Here is a 17,407-nt window from a genome sequence, read left to right as displayed (position 1 = left end):
CCAGGAAAGCGGCGTTGTTCTTCCTATGAATTCCTTAGGCTTTTCCTGTGGTTTACTGGCTGGTGGAGATAGATGATCATCTATTATTCTACTTAAGGCTTTGAGTAGTGGTTTAATAATGAGCAACGAGCCTCTTTGGATCCACACAAGCTGTGCACTCTGGAGGAACTCACTTTTTCTACAGTCACAGGGGAAAGAGTATGAAGTCAGTCACTAAGGCAGTGATTACCAGCCTGGCTTTTCACCCTGGGTCTTTCCAGGAATTACAAGCAGGGTTATAAAATTCTCAAATCAAAATTTAATTTGAATTGACTTTAATATTTTATAAATGGCATATGGCACTTTGAGGACAGGAAGAAAAAGTCACAAAGTCCACAAAACCAAGAAGCTGCCCACTTTAAAAGGCTGGAAATTACTGCATTATTGAAACAGATCTCACGGTAGATATTTCCTAACAAAGGCCTGTTGAACTTGGTCTCATTCATTACAGAGTGAAGGACTTTTATTTGTTTGGTCACATCTTTATCATTTAAGAAATATTTAAAAATGGTATTTATTTTTATTTCAACATGTCAACTGTGCATTTCCAAAACAGCAGGCTTTTCAAAGGAATAAATCAGAGCTGTAAACACAAGATACAGTGTAAGTTTTTGACTTTCTACAGTCAGTTTCACAAATCCACATACTGTACATTCATAGATGAGGTTCAGCCCGTCACCCATTTCTTTATTTCTATAATTACATAAGCATAATAAATACATCTGATTTTAAAGGTCACTTAAAATGAGTCATGATAAGTTACAGTACGTTTCAGTTCAAGTGCAAAAATAACTATTTGCGTAATTCTATTTCTTCCTGTTATTTTATTTTTAAGCTGTGTTTTGTGGTGAAGCAAAACGTCCAAGTGCAGAACTTCTTCTCCCAGATGCACTTTTGGGCAGAAGTGTGGCGTCATGGAGAAGCCCTCACTTTACAACTGATCCTGTCTAGGCAGGGTCAGAGGGTAAGGTGGGTTGCTCATTTTTAGCTCTGTTCTTCTCTTTCCTCTCGCCTTTGCTCATCCACAGCTGTTGTACGTGCTGTCCTTGACCTCATTCAGCTAAAGCGGTGTTCCCTTTTCCAAGCCCTCCCCAAGGCTTCCTACCAACCTCAGCTTTCATTTTTAGCAGCCAGCTTTGTGTGGTTCACCCCACCATTATTCTGACTGGAGCTGTAATATTTACAGTGGCACACCCTATCTGAGCTGTCCAGTGTCTGACCGTGTCTTCAGGGGAAAGGATATACTGAGATCTGTTTCTTTACTCATTGGAAAGTATAGTTCCTTCTTATTCCTGTCCTTTCCATTCCTGGTTTCTTAATCCCCACCTTTTCCCCTCACCAAAAACAAAACAAAAACTGACCCATTATGTAATTTTAAAAAATCGTATCCCCACCCCAGGCACTTAAATCTTATACTGTTGTTTGTAAATAGTACTGCTTAATTAAGGAAACCCTTAGGAACTCATTGATTTTTTGTTTGTTTTACTCCATCAGCTAATTGGAGCCCAAATCACTATAAAATTGTAAATAGTGATAGAGGCTATTTACAGTATCAATATATTTAGTACACCCTTCTCTATCAAGCCACAGGATACTGAGTTGGTTGGTTGATTTGAAATATTCTCTCCTCTGGTCTTAAAGCCCATTTAAAACAAAAGGCATTTTAAAGCTCAGCTTAGCTTGCAGTAGTCAACGACAGCTTTTGCTGCCCAAAGAACTGACTATTTTCATTCTATACCATCCACATAGAAAAATATACTTGCTAGAGATATGCCAAGTTTCTGATGAAATATTTTCCTTTTTTTTTTAAACAAAAGCATATATGCTACTAACTTTTATCTGGTTAATTTTTAAACCTGTTTTATAATTTTTTAAATGGCTCTCTTCAAGAGAAACAAAATTATAGATGTATTCTGTTTCTTCTCAGTTTGCATTAAGAACCAAATAATTAGAATAAAGCATCAGAAGAGGGAAATTACATCAGCATTCACCTTGAAGCACTTCTTCCCCTCCACCTACTTAGTGTAACTGCTGGTTTCAAGTCTTACTGCCCTGGCAGAGAAGTCCTGCAGTCCTTACCCTAACCAACCAAAGAATCCGTGCTCAACTCCAGCTCCCTCTGAGTCCAGCGGGTCACGGAAGTTTACCTGTTTCTGCCAACATGTACTGTAGCTCCTGTGTGTGTGTGTTTCCATGTTAATGAGTTCAGGTATTTAGAAGCGTATGTGGTGCTATGCTCCTCAAGGCGAGGCGTGTCCTAGGTTCGGGCACCTCTCCCTCTGTCCTGGCAGAGAAGCCCAGTTCCATGCAGGGTGTGAGATGAGCAAGACCCCTCAGTGTCCTCCTGCGGCAGGCTGAGCCTGCTGGTCTTCCCTCTCCTCTGGGCGCTGGTCCACGCTAGGGTGAGCGGGGTTGCTCTGCGTCTGAGATGCTGCTGCTTGAAGGGATGGCTGGTTTCTAGATGGGTCAGAGTGAGTCTCACATGGGACAGGCTGGGCTCCAGCTGGAGAATTTTCCCGATTCTCACTGGTCCCCTGGAAGGATAAAACAGGAGATGCCCCATGGTCAGTGCTAGCAAATAAACCCAACTCTTTTATATGCTTTCAAGTAAGATACAGAAAACATGGGGCAATCATTCCTGAAGTGACCATTTCAGGGAACAAGGAAGAGAGGAGTAAGGATAGAAAATCTTACCTTTCATCTCTTTTCCTATGTGCAACTGCCAAAGCCGCATGAAAAACACAAACACTATAAGCAGACGTATCTTGTGGATAAAGGAACATTACTACCAAAATGCCTGTTACTACCAGGAAAACAATTTACATTCACAAATATTTACGGAGCTCCCACCAGCCATGTGGCAAGTCACTGGGCAAGCAGCACAGAACTGAGAGTCGAGCCACTTGCTGAGGCCATAGGATTCAAGAGCTAGAAAGCACCTTGTCCAACAGCAGTAAGGAAGGCATCCTCAGCCTCAGAGATAGGGCCGGGAAAAGAATGTCCTGATGTGTATTCGGGACTCAAAGTATACACTAAAAGTTAAATAAGACAGAACATCCATGTAAAAAAGGGAACATACACAAGCACTTCCGTAACCAACCGTAAGGCCTTGAGTGCACACTCACTCCAGCACACCCCCCAGCATGTCTTGTCAAATGCCACCTGGCCACATTCCAGGCCACATTCCTGATTTTTACCAATCAGTAAATGTATTGTTGTTTTTTTTAATGAATCTTCCTCTGAATTAGCACCTATCACTTCAAATAGCTGAGCCTGAAAAAAATGCTTTTATTTCTGTAACTGATCCTAAAATGTAAAAAAAAATCTTAGTATAATGACTTCTTCATAAGAATAACTAAGGCATACCAACCAGTTTTGATTAATCTTATATCAGAAAGAAAATTCAATGCTACTTAAGCCTGATAGGCCTCTGTGAAAATGAGGATGAGTACCCAAAGTCACGAAAACACTGCTCCTCAAGCAGACGACCTCCTTTCTCCCGCTTCACGTCCTTTATACACTCCTCCCACACCAATATGCTCCTTCCTGATGAGCAGAGGAGTCCTGTGAGTTTATATCCTGATAAATAAACAGGATCATGCATGGACTGGGATGCATTATGGTTACCACTGAAGAATCAGATTTGGTTTAAACGATAGAAATATTATGCATTAGTCTACAAAGTCATGATAAATTTAATTAAGGTAGTTCAAATTTTCTAAAACGGACATTACCCAAATTACTCTTTAAGTCTTTCCCTTTATTATTTTTTTTAATGTGTCCTCTGAAGCTACTCTAGCTACAGAGCTGACATGACTCATCAAGTAAAAGGGAATGATACTATAAACACAGGGAAGTGGGCTCGTTACTTTGGCCAAATCGTTCATAGAAGTCACACACTAATTTTCCAAAGGCAGTGTACACAGCTGTAGTTACAATTACCTACAGTGTTTTATCAACATGATTTGACTTTACTCAGGAGAGACCACACCTCTAGGGACAAGAAAATTCACATTTGTCATTTTTCAGGTGAAGCCATCAGCAAAACCACGCTTCCACTGAGTTAGGTGTCCTGTCAAACCTGTACAGTGGCTCAGTCAATACATTAACTCGTCAGATGGTTACTGAAGTCCTAATATACAAAATGTCCCCACTAGGATTTTAGAATTACAGAGATTCATATATACGGTCCCCCAAGGCAAGAACCACACATATCCTCACTGCAACTAGAATCCATCAACATGGAAACTTTAAAGAAATATACAAAATCAGAATGGACTTATTTGTTTTTTCTTTCAAGAAGTACCGTCTTCTCTGTGAAGCGTTCCTGAACTCCGTAGGTGGAGTTTCCCCTCTGGGACCTGGTATACACCTCTCTAACACACTTGTTCCAGAATACTGAAATTATTTGTCTGCACGTCTATTTCCCCCACCAGACCCTCCATAAATCTTGCTGAATGAATAAGGGAATAACTAACACAACCGAGTCCACTTACAGTAGCCAGCAGAGGAACCTTACCTGTAAAGGCTGTATCTCAGAAGCCCGGTTGTCTCTTGTTAGCTGCATCATCTCTTTAATTTGGTAAAGAGCGTAGACAAAGGTCACCCAGGGAGAGGAGCTGACCCCCCAGGCTGGCTTGTTCACATCCTCCTGTTCTTCCTGGTGCTTGGTTTTCTTGGGCGGAAGTCTGGGCTCAATGCGTGGCATGACATCTTCCGTCTGTTGCTGTACCAAGTCGATGGTTGCTATGGGAACGGGACTTGATGGAACAGGAATCCTTTCTGCCAACATTGTCTTGTCTGGAGAGAAAGTCATGTTAAATTATTTTTTACAGTTTTCTACATATTTAAACAAACATAAAAATAAATAAATAAGTGAACAATCCCATAAGCCCATTTGAGTGTGCTTGGCAAGGTTAATAAATCGCTATGTATCAGGGCTTCTTTACTTGGTACAAGTACTGAGCAAATGAATGTGATGCTTATCTTCCAGGGTCTCCTTATAGGGCCTAATGGACATTAACTTACATTTATTTATGAAATGTGGTGTTCATTTAATTTAGATATAACATCTCTAGGGCATGGGTGATAGGGAATGTTTCCTTAAACCCAATTGCAGGATTGAGATCTTAAAGATAAGCATCAAAACAGGACAAGTCCCATGATAACTGTTTTTACTGGCCTTTTGCTGAAGACATGGACCAAGGCTGTGTGAGAGAGATGATCCAGTTAGGGTTATACAACAACAAGAGTGAGAAAAAAATCAGTATTCGTCTTTCTTTTTTTTTTTTTGTGAGGAAGACTGTCCCTGAGCTAACATCTGTTGCCAATCTTCTTCTTCTTTTATTTTTTTCCCTCAAAGCCCCAGTACATAGTTGTATATCCTAGTCATAAGTCATTCTACTACTTCTATGTGGGATGCCACCACAGCATGGCTTGATGAGCAGTGTGTAGGTCCTTGCCAGGGACCCAAACCTGCGAACCCCAGGCTGCCAAAGCAGCGCACACGAACCTAACTACTATGCCACTGGGCCAGCCACTCGTCTTTCTTTCTGTGTAACTCATTGCCATTAAAATCTGTCTCTGGGGTTTTGGAACAAGCTAGTTTTTCTCTTAACACAAGAACTTCGGGTATTTAAGGCGAATGCTCTCAAAGGACAAGACACCAAAGAAGATGAACCTCTTCTAAGACCCAAGAGCTGAATAAGAATGTTTCCTTTCTACTGGTTGGCTGTCTTCATAAAAAAAGTTGATTCAAAAAAAAAGTTGAAAACTTGTTCTCATCTACACATTATATTTGATATAACCTTCTTTGTATATAACAGTTTTAATGAAGGCCATGCCTTGTTGAGGGAAAACTTCAAACTGAAGCTTTAGACACTTTTTTCAATGAAGGTAAAAGCACAGAGATTATTACCACTCCCTATTCCTTGTAGTAAAATTTCTGTATAGCCTTATATGTATTTGACTTAAATTTTAAATCACTTTGGAATACAAGAGAAGTTTAAAAGCAATACTTCCCCAGTCCCTTGCATCATAAAACAAAACAAAAACAAAAAAACCCCAAGCTACTTAAAATGAGCTGTATTTTATCCAACACAGTAAGTGGGCTCTCTCCAGCAATGGTACAGATGAGTTCATCAATACACCACCAAGAAAATCGGGCCAAGCGGGTCTGTCATACCCTCTGTTACCAACTCTGGGTTTCTGAGGGGTATGTGTAGAACTCCCTGTGGCTTCGACCTTTAGAATCATTAAGGAATAATGGACATATTTACCTTCTTCCTCCTCTGGCACCGCCAGCCACTGGATCAGGGCAAAGAGCAGGAGGATCACCAGGCAGGCCATGCCAATTCCCCGGAAGGTTGCAGCGGCCCCTACGAAAACAGAGTGCTCGACAGAGCAATTCCAGCAAATGCAGATCGGCCTCATCCAAAAACTGTCAATGTTCTAAAGTTTAGGACAAAGGCACCAGAGCTTGGGGTAAACTACAGAATGGTGAATGACCATTAGCTTCCTACAGTGGAAGAAACACACGGCTGGGTGGGTGTTGGAAACCCAGGTGCTGGTATCGGATCTGTCATTGGTCAAGTTTTAAAACTGCATTTATAAAGGACTGTCTCCGAGTGTCTTTCACTGAAAAATTCATTGGTATTCTCTTCTTCATAAAGACCTTTTACCTAATGATTAGACAACCCTATTGATCTGTAGTTGGAACAGCAGAGCTCAAATAGTGCTATAAATTCAGACATCCCGGGGCCCACCTTTCATAGCTGACTGCGCAGTCAAGATCCCTGAGCAGAATAATCTCATCTCCACCCCAGCCCCAGTATTTCCAATAAGGGAGATCAGACAGGGCAGGTGGACTGCGTTATCATAGATGTAGTGACATTACCAAAGCCAGCATATAGTTAGATTTTTCTGATTCAAAATCTCCTGATGGAATAACAATGATGAGTTTTCTTTCCTCTAGCATTATTATCACCAGGTTTAAGGCTTTTTACTTCAAACCCAAAGCACCTGTGTATATTCACTGGCTCGGCTCCTTTGAGGCATCTGTGTAGCATCTCATTAAGCAGTCGGTCAGAGAAGTGTGCAGGGCTACAGGCTGGCTCTAATCATCTTAACAACCAAAGCACAATGCTCAATAATAATGACTACCATGAAAGCTACAAAGAGAATGTCAACACTGGAGTTCAGCTTCTGGCCATCTTTAGTAATACTTTGAGTGTCTATTGAGGTGTTGCTGAAAAATCATACATTTTCATCAGTGAAGAAAGTAAAAAAGAGAAAGCCATTCTTACCAAAATAATTGACTAACACGCCTCCGATCATGGCCCCACAGCCTCTCCCCAAACCCAGGTGAAGGCCTTGCAGGATGCCCTGTGCTGACGTCCTCAGCTCAGGGGGAACCGCGGCGCTGAGGTAAGAAATGCATGCTGCCCAGATGGCGGCGTGCGTCACTCCTGGAGAGGAAAAACAGAAGACTGTCTGGTCAGCACGCCTTACGTTACTCTTTTTGGAAATGTGACTTACTTATTTAAAAGTATATGTAAGAAAGATCTGTATGTTATTCATTTATTTGAGGTAAAATATACATAAAATTTACCATTTGAACCATTTTTAAATGTATGGTTTAGTGGCATTAAGTACATTCACATTGTCGTGCAGCCGTCACCACCATCCAGCTCCAGGATTTTTATCATCCCAAAGCGAAACTCCCTCTAGGCCTTGGGAGCCACCACTCTACCTTCCGCCTCTATGAGTTTGACTAGCTGGGTACTTCATATACATGGAATCATACAGTATTTGTCCTTTTGTGTCTGGTTCATTTCACTTAGCATAATATCTGCAAAGTTCATCCATGTTGTAGCAAGTGTGAGAATTTCCTTCCTTTTTAAGGCTAATATTCCATTGTATGCAGATAAAACATTTTGTTTATCCATTCATCTGATGGACATTTGGGGTGTTTCCACCTTTTGGCTATTGTGAATGCTGCTGCTATGAACACTGGTGTGCAGGACCTATTTGAGTCCCTGCTGTCAATTCTTTTGGGTATATACCCAGAAATGGAATTGCTGGCTCGTATGGTGACAACATGCTTAACACTTAGGACCTGCCTGTTTTCCACAGTAGCTGCACCATTTTACGTTCCCACCAGAAATGCACAAGAGATCCAATTTCCCCACATCCTCACCAGCACTTATTTTCTGTGTTTTTTTATGATAGCAATCCTAATGAGTACGAAGTGGCATCTCATGGTGGGTTTGATTTGCATCCCCTAATGGCTAGTGATGTTAAGCATCTTTTTATGTGTTTATTGACCACTTGGTTATCTTCTCTGAGAGAAATGTCTATTTAAGTCCTTTACTCATTTTTGAATTGGGTTTGGTTTTTTTGCTATTGAGTTGTAGGAGTTCTTTACATATTGTAGGTATTAATCTCTTTGTTGTTAATGCCATCGAGTAGATTCCAACTCCCAGCGACCCCGTGGAGAGCAGAGCAGAACTCTGCCTGGTCTTTTTGCGCCATCCTCTCACCTTCTGGTGCTCCATCAGACAATGCTCTCCTGCTATTGATAACGTTTTTATGGCCAATTTTTTGGGGGGAAGTGGTGGCCATGTCCTTCTTCCCAGTCTGAGTTTGGAAGCTCTGCTGAAACCTGTCCACCATGGGTGACCCTTGTGGTATTTGAAATACCAGTAGCGTAGCTTTCAGCATCACAGCAACACCCAGCTGCCACAATATAACAACCCACAGACAGGTGGTGTGGGTCCCTGACCAGAAAGCAAAACCAGGCCACAGCAGTGAAAGCACTGGATCTTAACCACTAGACCACCAGGGCTAGCATTAATCCCTTATTAGGCACCTATTTTGACATTAAGATTATTACCAAATTTTTTTTCCATTAGAATTAGCACCATGATTAATTCTTTTGAAGATACAGCTTTTTTACATATCTAAGATTATTTACATTGGCTATAATTCTCCAAGTGGGGTTAATAATTCAAAAGCTATAACAATTTTTATGCATTTTAATACATATTAGTTCCAATTTGTTTTCCAAAAGAGTGTAGACATCATTTACAAGGCTTCGTTACCAGTTTCACTACACTTTCACCATTTGCTGGGGGAGGTGGAGGATGAAGATAACAGGTGGAAAACTTTGGCGATTATTTTAATGTGTAACAACTGTGTATTGTCTGCATTTAAATCTTTATTAGAGCACTGCTTTAAATGTAATAAAAATATATTGTCAGAACAGGTTTTATAGCTAGAAGGGATTAAGAAATCATCTGGTTCTGCCTAGATTAAGTCATGGGCTTGCTCCCTGAAAAAATAATCTCATTTGCAGATAATATCATCAGAAACTCTTAAGTTATGTTTTGGAAAATTAAACTAAAAGATTAATATTCATTTAAGATATAACCTGACATCAGTCTGATTCTAGCCGAAATAGAGTAACAGGGACTGGATTTACCCTCCTTCCTGAAACAACTAAAAACTGGACAAAATACATGAAACAATAGTTCCCAAGATGCAGGACACAGCAACAAGGACAGTGGTCCCTGAGAGATGGGAAAGAAATGAGTAGCCCCAGCTGCCTGCCTGGTCAGAGTGTGACAGCTGCAGAGCACAGCGGGGACACACTGGGCTGAGGAGATGGCGCCGACAGGATGAAGAGACCCAGGGCAGAGCACCAGAGCGGAGAGAGCTGCATGGAGAGAAGGCTGCAGAGGGCCCCCTCCGGGATTCAGCGGAGCAATGGTCCGCAAAAGCACCTGGCGAAGGTACCCAACGCCAGGGAAAGAACCACCCAAAACATTACGGACAACAGTACTCAGAACCCAGACAGGGCCAGGAACAGGACCACTTCCAGCAGCCAGACTGGAAAAGCTCAAGATTCCTGGGATTGGTCGAGTGCTGAAAAGGCTCTGGTGTTGGTATTTATGAGAGAGTCAGCCCTGGTCTAAGTACTGCCCTGGTCCCACCTAAGTAGCCTTTAAAAGCAAGACCCAGAAGGAGCATACTGTTTTCAAGTAATTTAGCTGTGTGCCAGAACAAAGCTGACGAACACTTATAGGAATACAAAAATATCCAGCCCCCAACAAGGTAAAATTCAGTGTCTGGCATACAAGCGAATTAGCAGGGATGGTCTTACTTAAGTAGATCCATAAAGGAATAAACACTATTTTTACTGGGTACCTTAGATTAAATGCCCTATAGTTAACAGAGAAACATCAAAATATTTTTTCTTAGGCTTATATATATTTCAGTAATCATTTCAACTAGGTTATTTTTTAACTAGATAGATGGATTAGATGATTAGAGGTAGTATGCACACAATTAATTTCCACAGAAGTCAAATACAGTATTTGCTTTATCTGGCTAAACAATTACAGTACCTCAGATAATGCCAGCTTACTCAGAACTGAATAACGCCTGGATAGAGTCTTAATTAAATTTTGACACAGTAGTGCACCATGGAAATATTTTTAAATATTTTCATTAATATTATTAAAGATGCTGCTAACTCTCTTTCTTTTCAGATATGTACAGTTTTTCATTAACACCACTGAGGAAAAAACTCAAAATTATTCCAATAAATAAAATGAATTTACTCAAAATTAATTAGATTCAATAGTAATATCCAACATGGGTTTTGGAAACCATTTCTTAAAGATGAATCAAAGAGGTGAAACCAAATCAAACGGTTGTAAATTAACTTTAATGGTGATGCCAAATCTATTGTTATGTCTAAGTCTGAGCAATCAATCGCAGGATTTACAAGTAGACAAAGATGGGCCTACGTATTTATGTAACCAAAACATTAACAAATATATTTGTCCTATAATTCTAGATCAAATATAATTCTAACAGTTATTCTCTTAAGTGTGAAGGCCCCGGGGACACAAAATCTTCCAGTAATAGAGTTTCTTTCTTTCTTTTTCTTTTTTCCCAAAATTCTAAGGGTTTTCTAAAACTTTGAGTCTTCTGAGATAATTAAAGCATTTTCCAGCAGGATGGCTTAAATCAGGATGCTTTTAAACCACTAGAATTTGTTGGATGGTATTAAGCGGCAGTTGTAAAAGTTCCCTATAGTTAGATTTCTAGACTTTCCTTATTGCTTTTTGGGACTGACTAGATAATTGGGAACTACATTCTTTAGAACAACTCAGCATATTAACTGAAAGAAAAAATAGTAAATGACACAGTAAAAAATTTTTCTCCAGGACTAAAGACAGGAGAATGAAAGCCACTCTACCTATATGCTCCAACATTTTCCAGGGCAGAAACGGAGAGCAGCCTGCAGAGGTCTGCAGAGGGCCCCCTCAGGGATTCAGCAGAGCGCTGAGCCGCAAAAGCGTGTGGAGAAGGTACCCGACACCAGGGAAAGAACCACCCAAAACATTACGGACAACAGTACTCAGAACCCAGTTTCTCTGAAATACCTTATTTCAAAATATGTAAATAGAAGAATCCATACCACTTCCTAGAAAAGAAACCAGCAAAACTAAACAAGCCACAAGAGGGGACTGGGCTGGTAATATCACCTTTGTGTACAAAAGACAGTGGTGGACTTGTGGTTCTTCTTCTTAAACTTGAATGTGCAACCTTCTAATAATCCTATTAATAATCTGAAGCTCTTGTCAATGGTTTTACTACAATTGTGTTGTGGTCTACTAATGTTAAAATATTAAAAAAGCAATCTTGGGGCCAGCCCAGTGGTGTAATGGTTAAGTTCACAAGCTCCGCTTCAGTGGCCTGGGATTCATGGGTCCAGATCCCAGGCATGGACCTATACCACTCATCAAGCCATGCTGTGGTGGCAATCCACATACAAAAATAGAGGAAGATTGGCACAGATGTTAACTCAAGGCCACTCTTCCTCAAGCAAAAAGAGGAAGATTGGCAACAGATGTTAGCTCAGTGCCAATCTTCCTCACTGAAAAAAAAAAAGCAATCTAAAAATGCTCCACCATTTTCCACATTTTAGGACAATTGTGCTACCTAAAACAACTTTCCCATAAAATTTAGGGGGTGACAGATATCATAAACTCGGGAAATAAAATGCTTCTACTTTTTTTACTCTTTATTAGAGAACTGTGAAAACGTAGTAGATAATTATTCTCTGTGATGAAATATATAAGCAAATTTATTCAGTGGCATGGTAAATATGCTTACACTAGAGCTACAATCTTTTAAACTTTTTAGTATGAGATAACTAAGTCAGTGGATCAAACAGTAAGAATAAAAAGAGGTTACTCCCCTAACTGATAATAGTAACTGAAAATACAGGCATACACATCGACTCTCCTTGCAACATGCATTAATCCTTCCTGGGCTACTTGTCACAAAACTACTCATATTTGTGAGCGGTAAGTGACTAGCAACTCAGATACAAGGTGCTTAATAAATATGTTAACTGGCAAGGAACGACTCTCAGAGACCACAGAGGTCGCACAAACTTAGCTTCTCAGTCCTTCCTTTCCTTTAGTGGGGTCCCTCAGGATCATCTTCAAGGCCTCACCGAAACACAGGTGTTTTCACACTACCTACTGCTAAGACCTCAGCGGTTTAAGAATACACCACATTTGAATAACCTAGAATCACTCGAAATATTTGTGATTAACATTCCATTTTTTTCATTATTAGTATTATTACAGCCGCTTACTCCACCAGGAATTGTGCTAAATGTTTTACAGAGATTATCTCATTTATTCCTCCCAGTAATAGGTACCATTTCTTTCTTCATTTTTCAAAAAGGAAACTAAGGCACAGAGAAACTAAAGCATCTTGTCCAAAGTCACAGGATCCAAACCCAAGGTGTCTAAGTTCAGAAATTTAGTGCTTAAATAATACACTACATATTCTCCTAATAACTATTAAAAGTATTTTACAGTAAATGTAACCATCTACTTTGAGAGGTTTTGTTGATAATATCAAACATGCCCAACGATCTACCAATTTTAAAAAAATCTATATTCTTACTACCTTCTTCCCCTCCGTCCCCAAAGATCTCACATTGTAAATATTAGCAAGTTATTCATATGCCCCAAATAACTCTTTATCTTAAAACATTCAACACGAGACTCTGATTCTGCAACATGCATTTCACGATTGTTCAGTCTTGGCCCACAAGAACGCTTATTGCAATAAATCGCACGTACGAGCAAGAGAAAAATCTTTTCTTCCCCAATAGACAGCTGCTCTTTGTAAAATGCTGCCTGGCTTGGGGAAATCACCTCATAATGGCTGAGGGGTGAGAAGTGACAATCAGAGTATTGGGGAAATAGGATTTTTTGTTTTGTTTTTCTTGCTTCGGCCACTGACTTGTGCTCACTGAACAAAACATAAGTATTCTCCCAACACTGGCACACTGAATCGATTGTAACACATCTTTTCGGTTGATGGACAAAAGCATACCTTTCAGTTAGTTCAGTGTACCTGTAAATGCTGGGATAAAAAAAGCTTCTGAAAGATCAACCTGGTGAAAATCAGTTAAGAGACTATTCTTCCTAAGAAAAGGCCTCTGTTGGGCAGGCAATAAAAGAAGGCGTCTGGATTGGTTAAGGTAATGTTAGCTGTTGCGACAGTAAACCTTGGAGTCTTGGTTTCACAGATTAGATGTTTTCTTTTCTTGCTCATATAAAGTCCAGTGGGCATGGGACCGGAAGAGGAGCAGCTCTGCTCCACATAGTCATTCAGGGACCCAGGCTGCACAGACTCTGCCGTCTTCAACACCTGTCACCCTGGGTACCAAGATCCAGCTGGCAGAGGAAGGAGGAGAGAATGGCACAGGGAAATTTTAAGGGTTGGGTTTAGAAGTGACACACATCATTTCTGCTCACATTCCACTGGGCAGAATCAGTCATATGGTCATACCTAACTACAAGGCAGGCTGGGAGACAAAGTCTAGCTGTGTGTCCATGAAGAAAAGGAAACAGCAGGTGAACAGCAAGCCAGTATTTCTGCCAAAGTCAGGGCCACCAACAGCAAGTAACCTTCCAGAAACAGCAGAGGACCCTACAAAGAGCAACGGACCTAGCAGCAGCTGAATGAACCTTCTGTGTGTCACATGAAAGAAACTCTATATAAGTTTCGACTTATGTACTAACTTATATAACTAAAGTAACAACAACTATTGTTAAAGACCAACGCTCCTGCATCCACCAATGTATGGCACCACAAGAATCTCCTTTACGCCTTCATCTATCAGTACTTACGGAGCACCGAGACCATGCGCCAGTACCCTGCTCTGCTTTGAGAATATGATGACATACAAAACGTGTCCTTAACCACCATGGAGCTTACAGTCTGACAGGTGAAAGGCGCAGGATTTACCTGAAGGAGCAGACTGAGCTCCCTGAGGAGAATCAGCGTACCCGCACCTAGCCCAGGGCTTGACACACACGCGCAGCTGAGCACGAGAAAGCTGAACTGAAACTAAGTAGGCAGTGGTCTGCATGTTGGGATACAAGGGAGCAGCACTTGGGGATAAAAGGTGCCCTGGGTAAGGTTGGAGAGAACTTCAAATCCAATGTGTGAATAGAAATAGAGGAAATAAGCTTCTTTAAGCTGCACCTTGCAAAGTAAAAAAGACACACAAGTTACTTTAAACAAAGGTCTGTAACTGATACAATAACGTTTTGGGGGCCCTTGTGAATTTCATATGCAGGCATCATGCCTTCCGCGTACCTTAAAGCAGGCTTTAGGACACTGCCACCCAAAATTTTTAATGTTTAATGTCAAGACTCAGCGACACCGTACACTCCATGCTCAGTGTCCCCCATATGAAGCCACACGTTAGAACAGCTTTTATATCAAAGCCAGGAAAAGTTTCACTTCCCCAAAGATAGGTTAAGAACAGTGTGCACTGCCTAGTCTTAATGGCCAGGCTTTCATGCATAATTGAAATTTAACCTCTTAGAGTAGAATCTTCTAAATCATATTCCCCCTGGTCCTGATTTTTATTTATTTATAATTTTTTATTTTACTTTTATTGTTATTTTTAAATTACTTAACATTTATTTAAGGCTATGTGCAGGCAAATACTTCACTAAATACTTTGCATGGGTTAGTTTAATACTCCTAGCAGCCTATTCTACAGCACGAGTCTGAGACTTTGAGAGGTTACTCATCTTGTCCAAAGACGCAGAGCTTTTAGGCTGGGGAGCTGGAATACAAGACAGTCTAACTCAAGCCTAAGCACTTTATGGTTTCCAGAGCATTGCCTATTTTGGTAAGCTGCCTCAAATAATTTATAGAATGAGGTGAGAGCATAAGTAAGTAAATGATTAAAATACACTGATGTTTCTACAGATGTGTAATGGATGGCGAGATGGTATCCTAGGAAAAAAGCTATAATACTGAAGGTTCAGCTTTCAAATTTAGTTTTCAAATGTTCTTTATATAAGTTTTTGAGCTAGAACTTCCTATATTATTCAAGAGCTTCAAAAATTAGAAAATATCGACTATGGTACATTTTGCAGGAGTCTGTAAAACCCATCAGACAACAAGCATGTATAGTACATCTTCCTGTGTACATGTCTCTGGAGAATTCAAAAAGTATAAGGCATGGTCTTTGCATTTAAGAGTTAAAACTAAGTCAGGAAGTAAAACTAGTATTTGTAAAATAATTGGGTAGGAATTAAGTGCTAAACTTGTAACATAGTCCATAAATTGGAGAACAATGCAGAAAAGGAAGAGCTAAGTGTGGGATGCGATTGCCAGAAAAGGATTCTTGGAGCAGAAGACATTTAAAATGATTTCTAAATGGTCAAAATAATGTCTATTTTGAAGGAAAGATTTTATAAGAACTTTTAGTAACTGTAAAGTGACAAAGAATAAAATTGCTCTATTACAATTTATGACTAATCTGATTAAAAATTAATTTTAACAGTAACACCAATGACTTTCACATGTCAACTTATCGATTGAAATGGTGAACTCAGAGCATTTGTCTATCTTACGTATTTGCGTGGCAAGCTACTTACATTTGAAGGGTTAAGCCAGACAGAAAATTTCCAATACAGATAATAACACATTGGAATCATGTCTAGAATTTCCACTGTCAGATAAGGGCTGCACAGTAATCCTTTCATGATTTTTCCATGCTCTTCCAGAACATAAGAGGAAGGAAAACATAGTTCTTACTAGCTGAACAGGCATACTAGGTAAGAGAGCAAAGCTTCATAAATGTCAGCTCAAGCCCTCCTAGTGGTGATATTAAAAAACCATCTTTCATCAAAATCTTAACCTGGCTCCCGCTGATCCAGCATCCTGCAGAGATGGACCCTGACACAGACCTCATTTTCATCCCTCAGTGCTTGAGCCATTAATTCAAGGGCCTCAGAAGGACCTCTTCAGTTACAGCAGCCCCAGGCTGGCCTTACTCTCCTCAAACACATTTCAACAGCAGGAATAATTTTGATCACATTCATCCCAAAGTCTTGCAAGGATTCATGACCAATACCCGCACAGGAAGGAACGTAACAAATTTGGGCTTGATTTTTATTACATGCGTATACTGCTGATCAAAATCATGAATGCTTTAATGCTTCTTGGACAAAACCAAAGAAGAAATTCCTATGGGTTTTTAAAATGAGATCTTGAGAAATAAATTTGAACTATCCCGCGTCTGTCACTCCACCCAGTAATGTTTTCAGGCACGTTTAGACTCACTGTCTCTTTTTCAAATAAAATGTAGGCTCCTCATGGGCAGGAAGTCTGTCTTCTGCTTCCTTACATGGTGCCAGCAGTTACCTACAGAACAACATGTTTGCTGCAAAGGGAGGCTGAACTGCAAAAAGGATAAGGCTGAAAGAAAATATCGGCTACTAAATGTGAAAAAGATTATGGGAAAGAAACATCCTCAAAATTCCCAACAGCGTCCAACAGTCTTAGTTTGATCCCCACATAGATACCTGCATGGCCTCCTTCCTGGGGGCCTCAAGAGGATGAAATTTGCTTCATCCCCATCCCTTCTGCTAATTCTTACCAACATGACATGAGGAGATGAATGCTGAGACGATGATCAAGAGCTCCAAGGAATGAAAGATAACAAGGAGTCTTCCTCCCTTAGTTACACGCAACTTCAAGGAGGAAGAGATGGGCAGCCGGAGATATGGAATAAGCACAATCCCTTGTCTCCTCCACTTCAGTTGCCCACTAAGGTGGTACTAGTTCTCATGGAGTTTGGGGATAAGGCAAGAGGTGATAGGATGAAGAGACAGACCTCAACTCTATTTTTTTTTTTAGGAAGATTACCCCAGAGCTGACATCCACTGCCAATCCTCTTTTTTTTTTTCTTTTTTTGCTGAGGAAGATTGGCCCTGAGCTAACATCCATGCCCATCTTCCTCTAC

At 40.4% G+C, this 17,407-nt stretch overlaps 1 protein-coding gene across 8 annotated transcripts in view; it reads right to left on the bottom strand.

Annotated features, from left to right (window-relative positions):
* Nucleotides 1–297: 297 nt before the first annotated feature.
* MFSD6 (major facilitator superfamily domain containing 6) overlaps nt 298–17,407 on the bottom strand; it is a 72,186-nt gene continuing 55,076 nt past the window's right edge. For 4 of the 8 annotated variants that reach the window (XM_070241432.1, XM_023622225.2, XM_070241433.1 and 1 more), the window contains exons 4-8: nt 7,344–7,505; nt 6,318–6,416; nt 4,559–4,839; nt 2,734–2,758; nt 298–2,573 (exon numbers count right to left, since the gene is read on the bottom strand). In XM_070241432.1, coding sequence (XP_070097533.1) covers nt 2,563–2,573; nt 2,734–2,758; nt 4,559–4,839; nt 6,318–6,416; nt 7,344–7,505 — 578 coding nt within the window. In that variant the 3' untranslated portion in view covers nt 298–2,562. The remainder of the gene's footprint in view (nt 2,574–2,733; nt 2,759–4,558; nt 4,840–6,317; nt 6,417–7,343; nt 7,506–17,407) is intronic. The other 4 variants (XM_001501990.6, XM_023622222.2, XM_023622223.2 and 1 more) reach the window with 1 other exon arrangement.

This window comes from Equus caballus, chromosome 18 (assembly GCF_041296265.1).
Source record: "Equus caballus isolate H_3958 breed thoroughbred chromosome 18, TB-T2T, whole genome shotgun sequence".
NCBI lineage: Eukaryota > Metazoa > Chordata > Mammalia > Perissodactyla > Equidae > Equus > Equus caballus.
The sequence above is the reverse complement of the archived record's forward strand: the minus strand, read 5'-3'. Positions and strand labels throughout refer to the sequence as shown.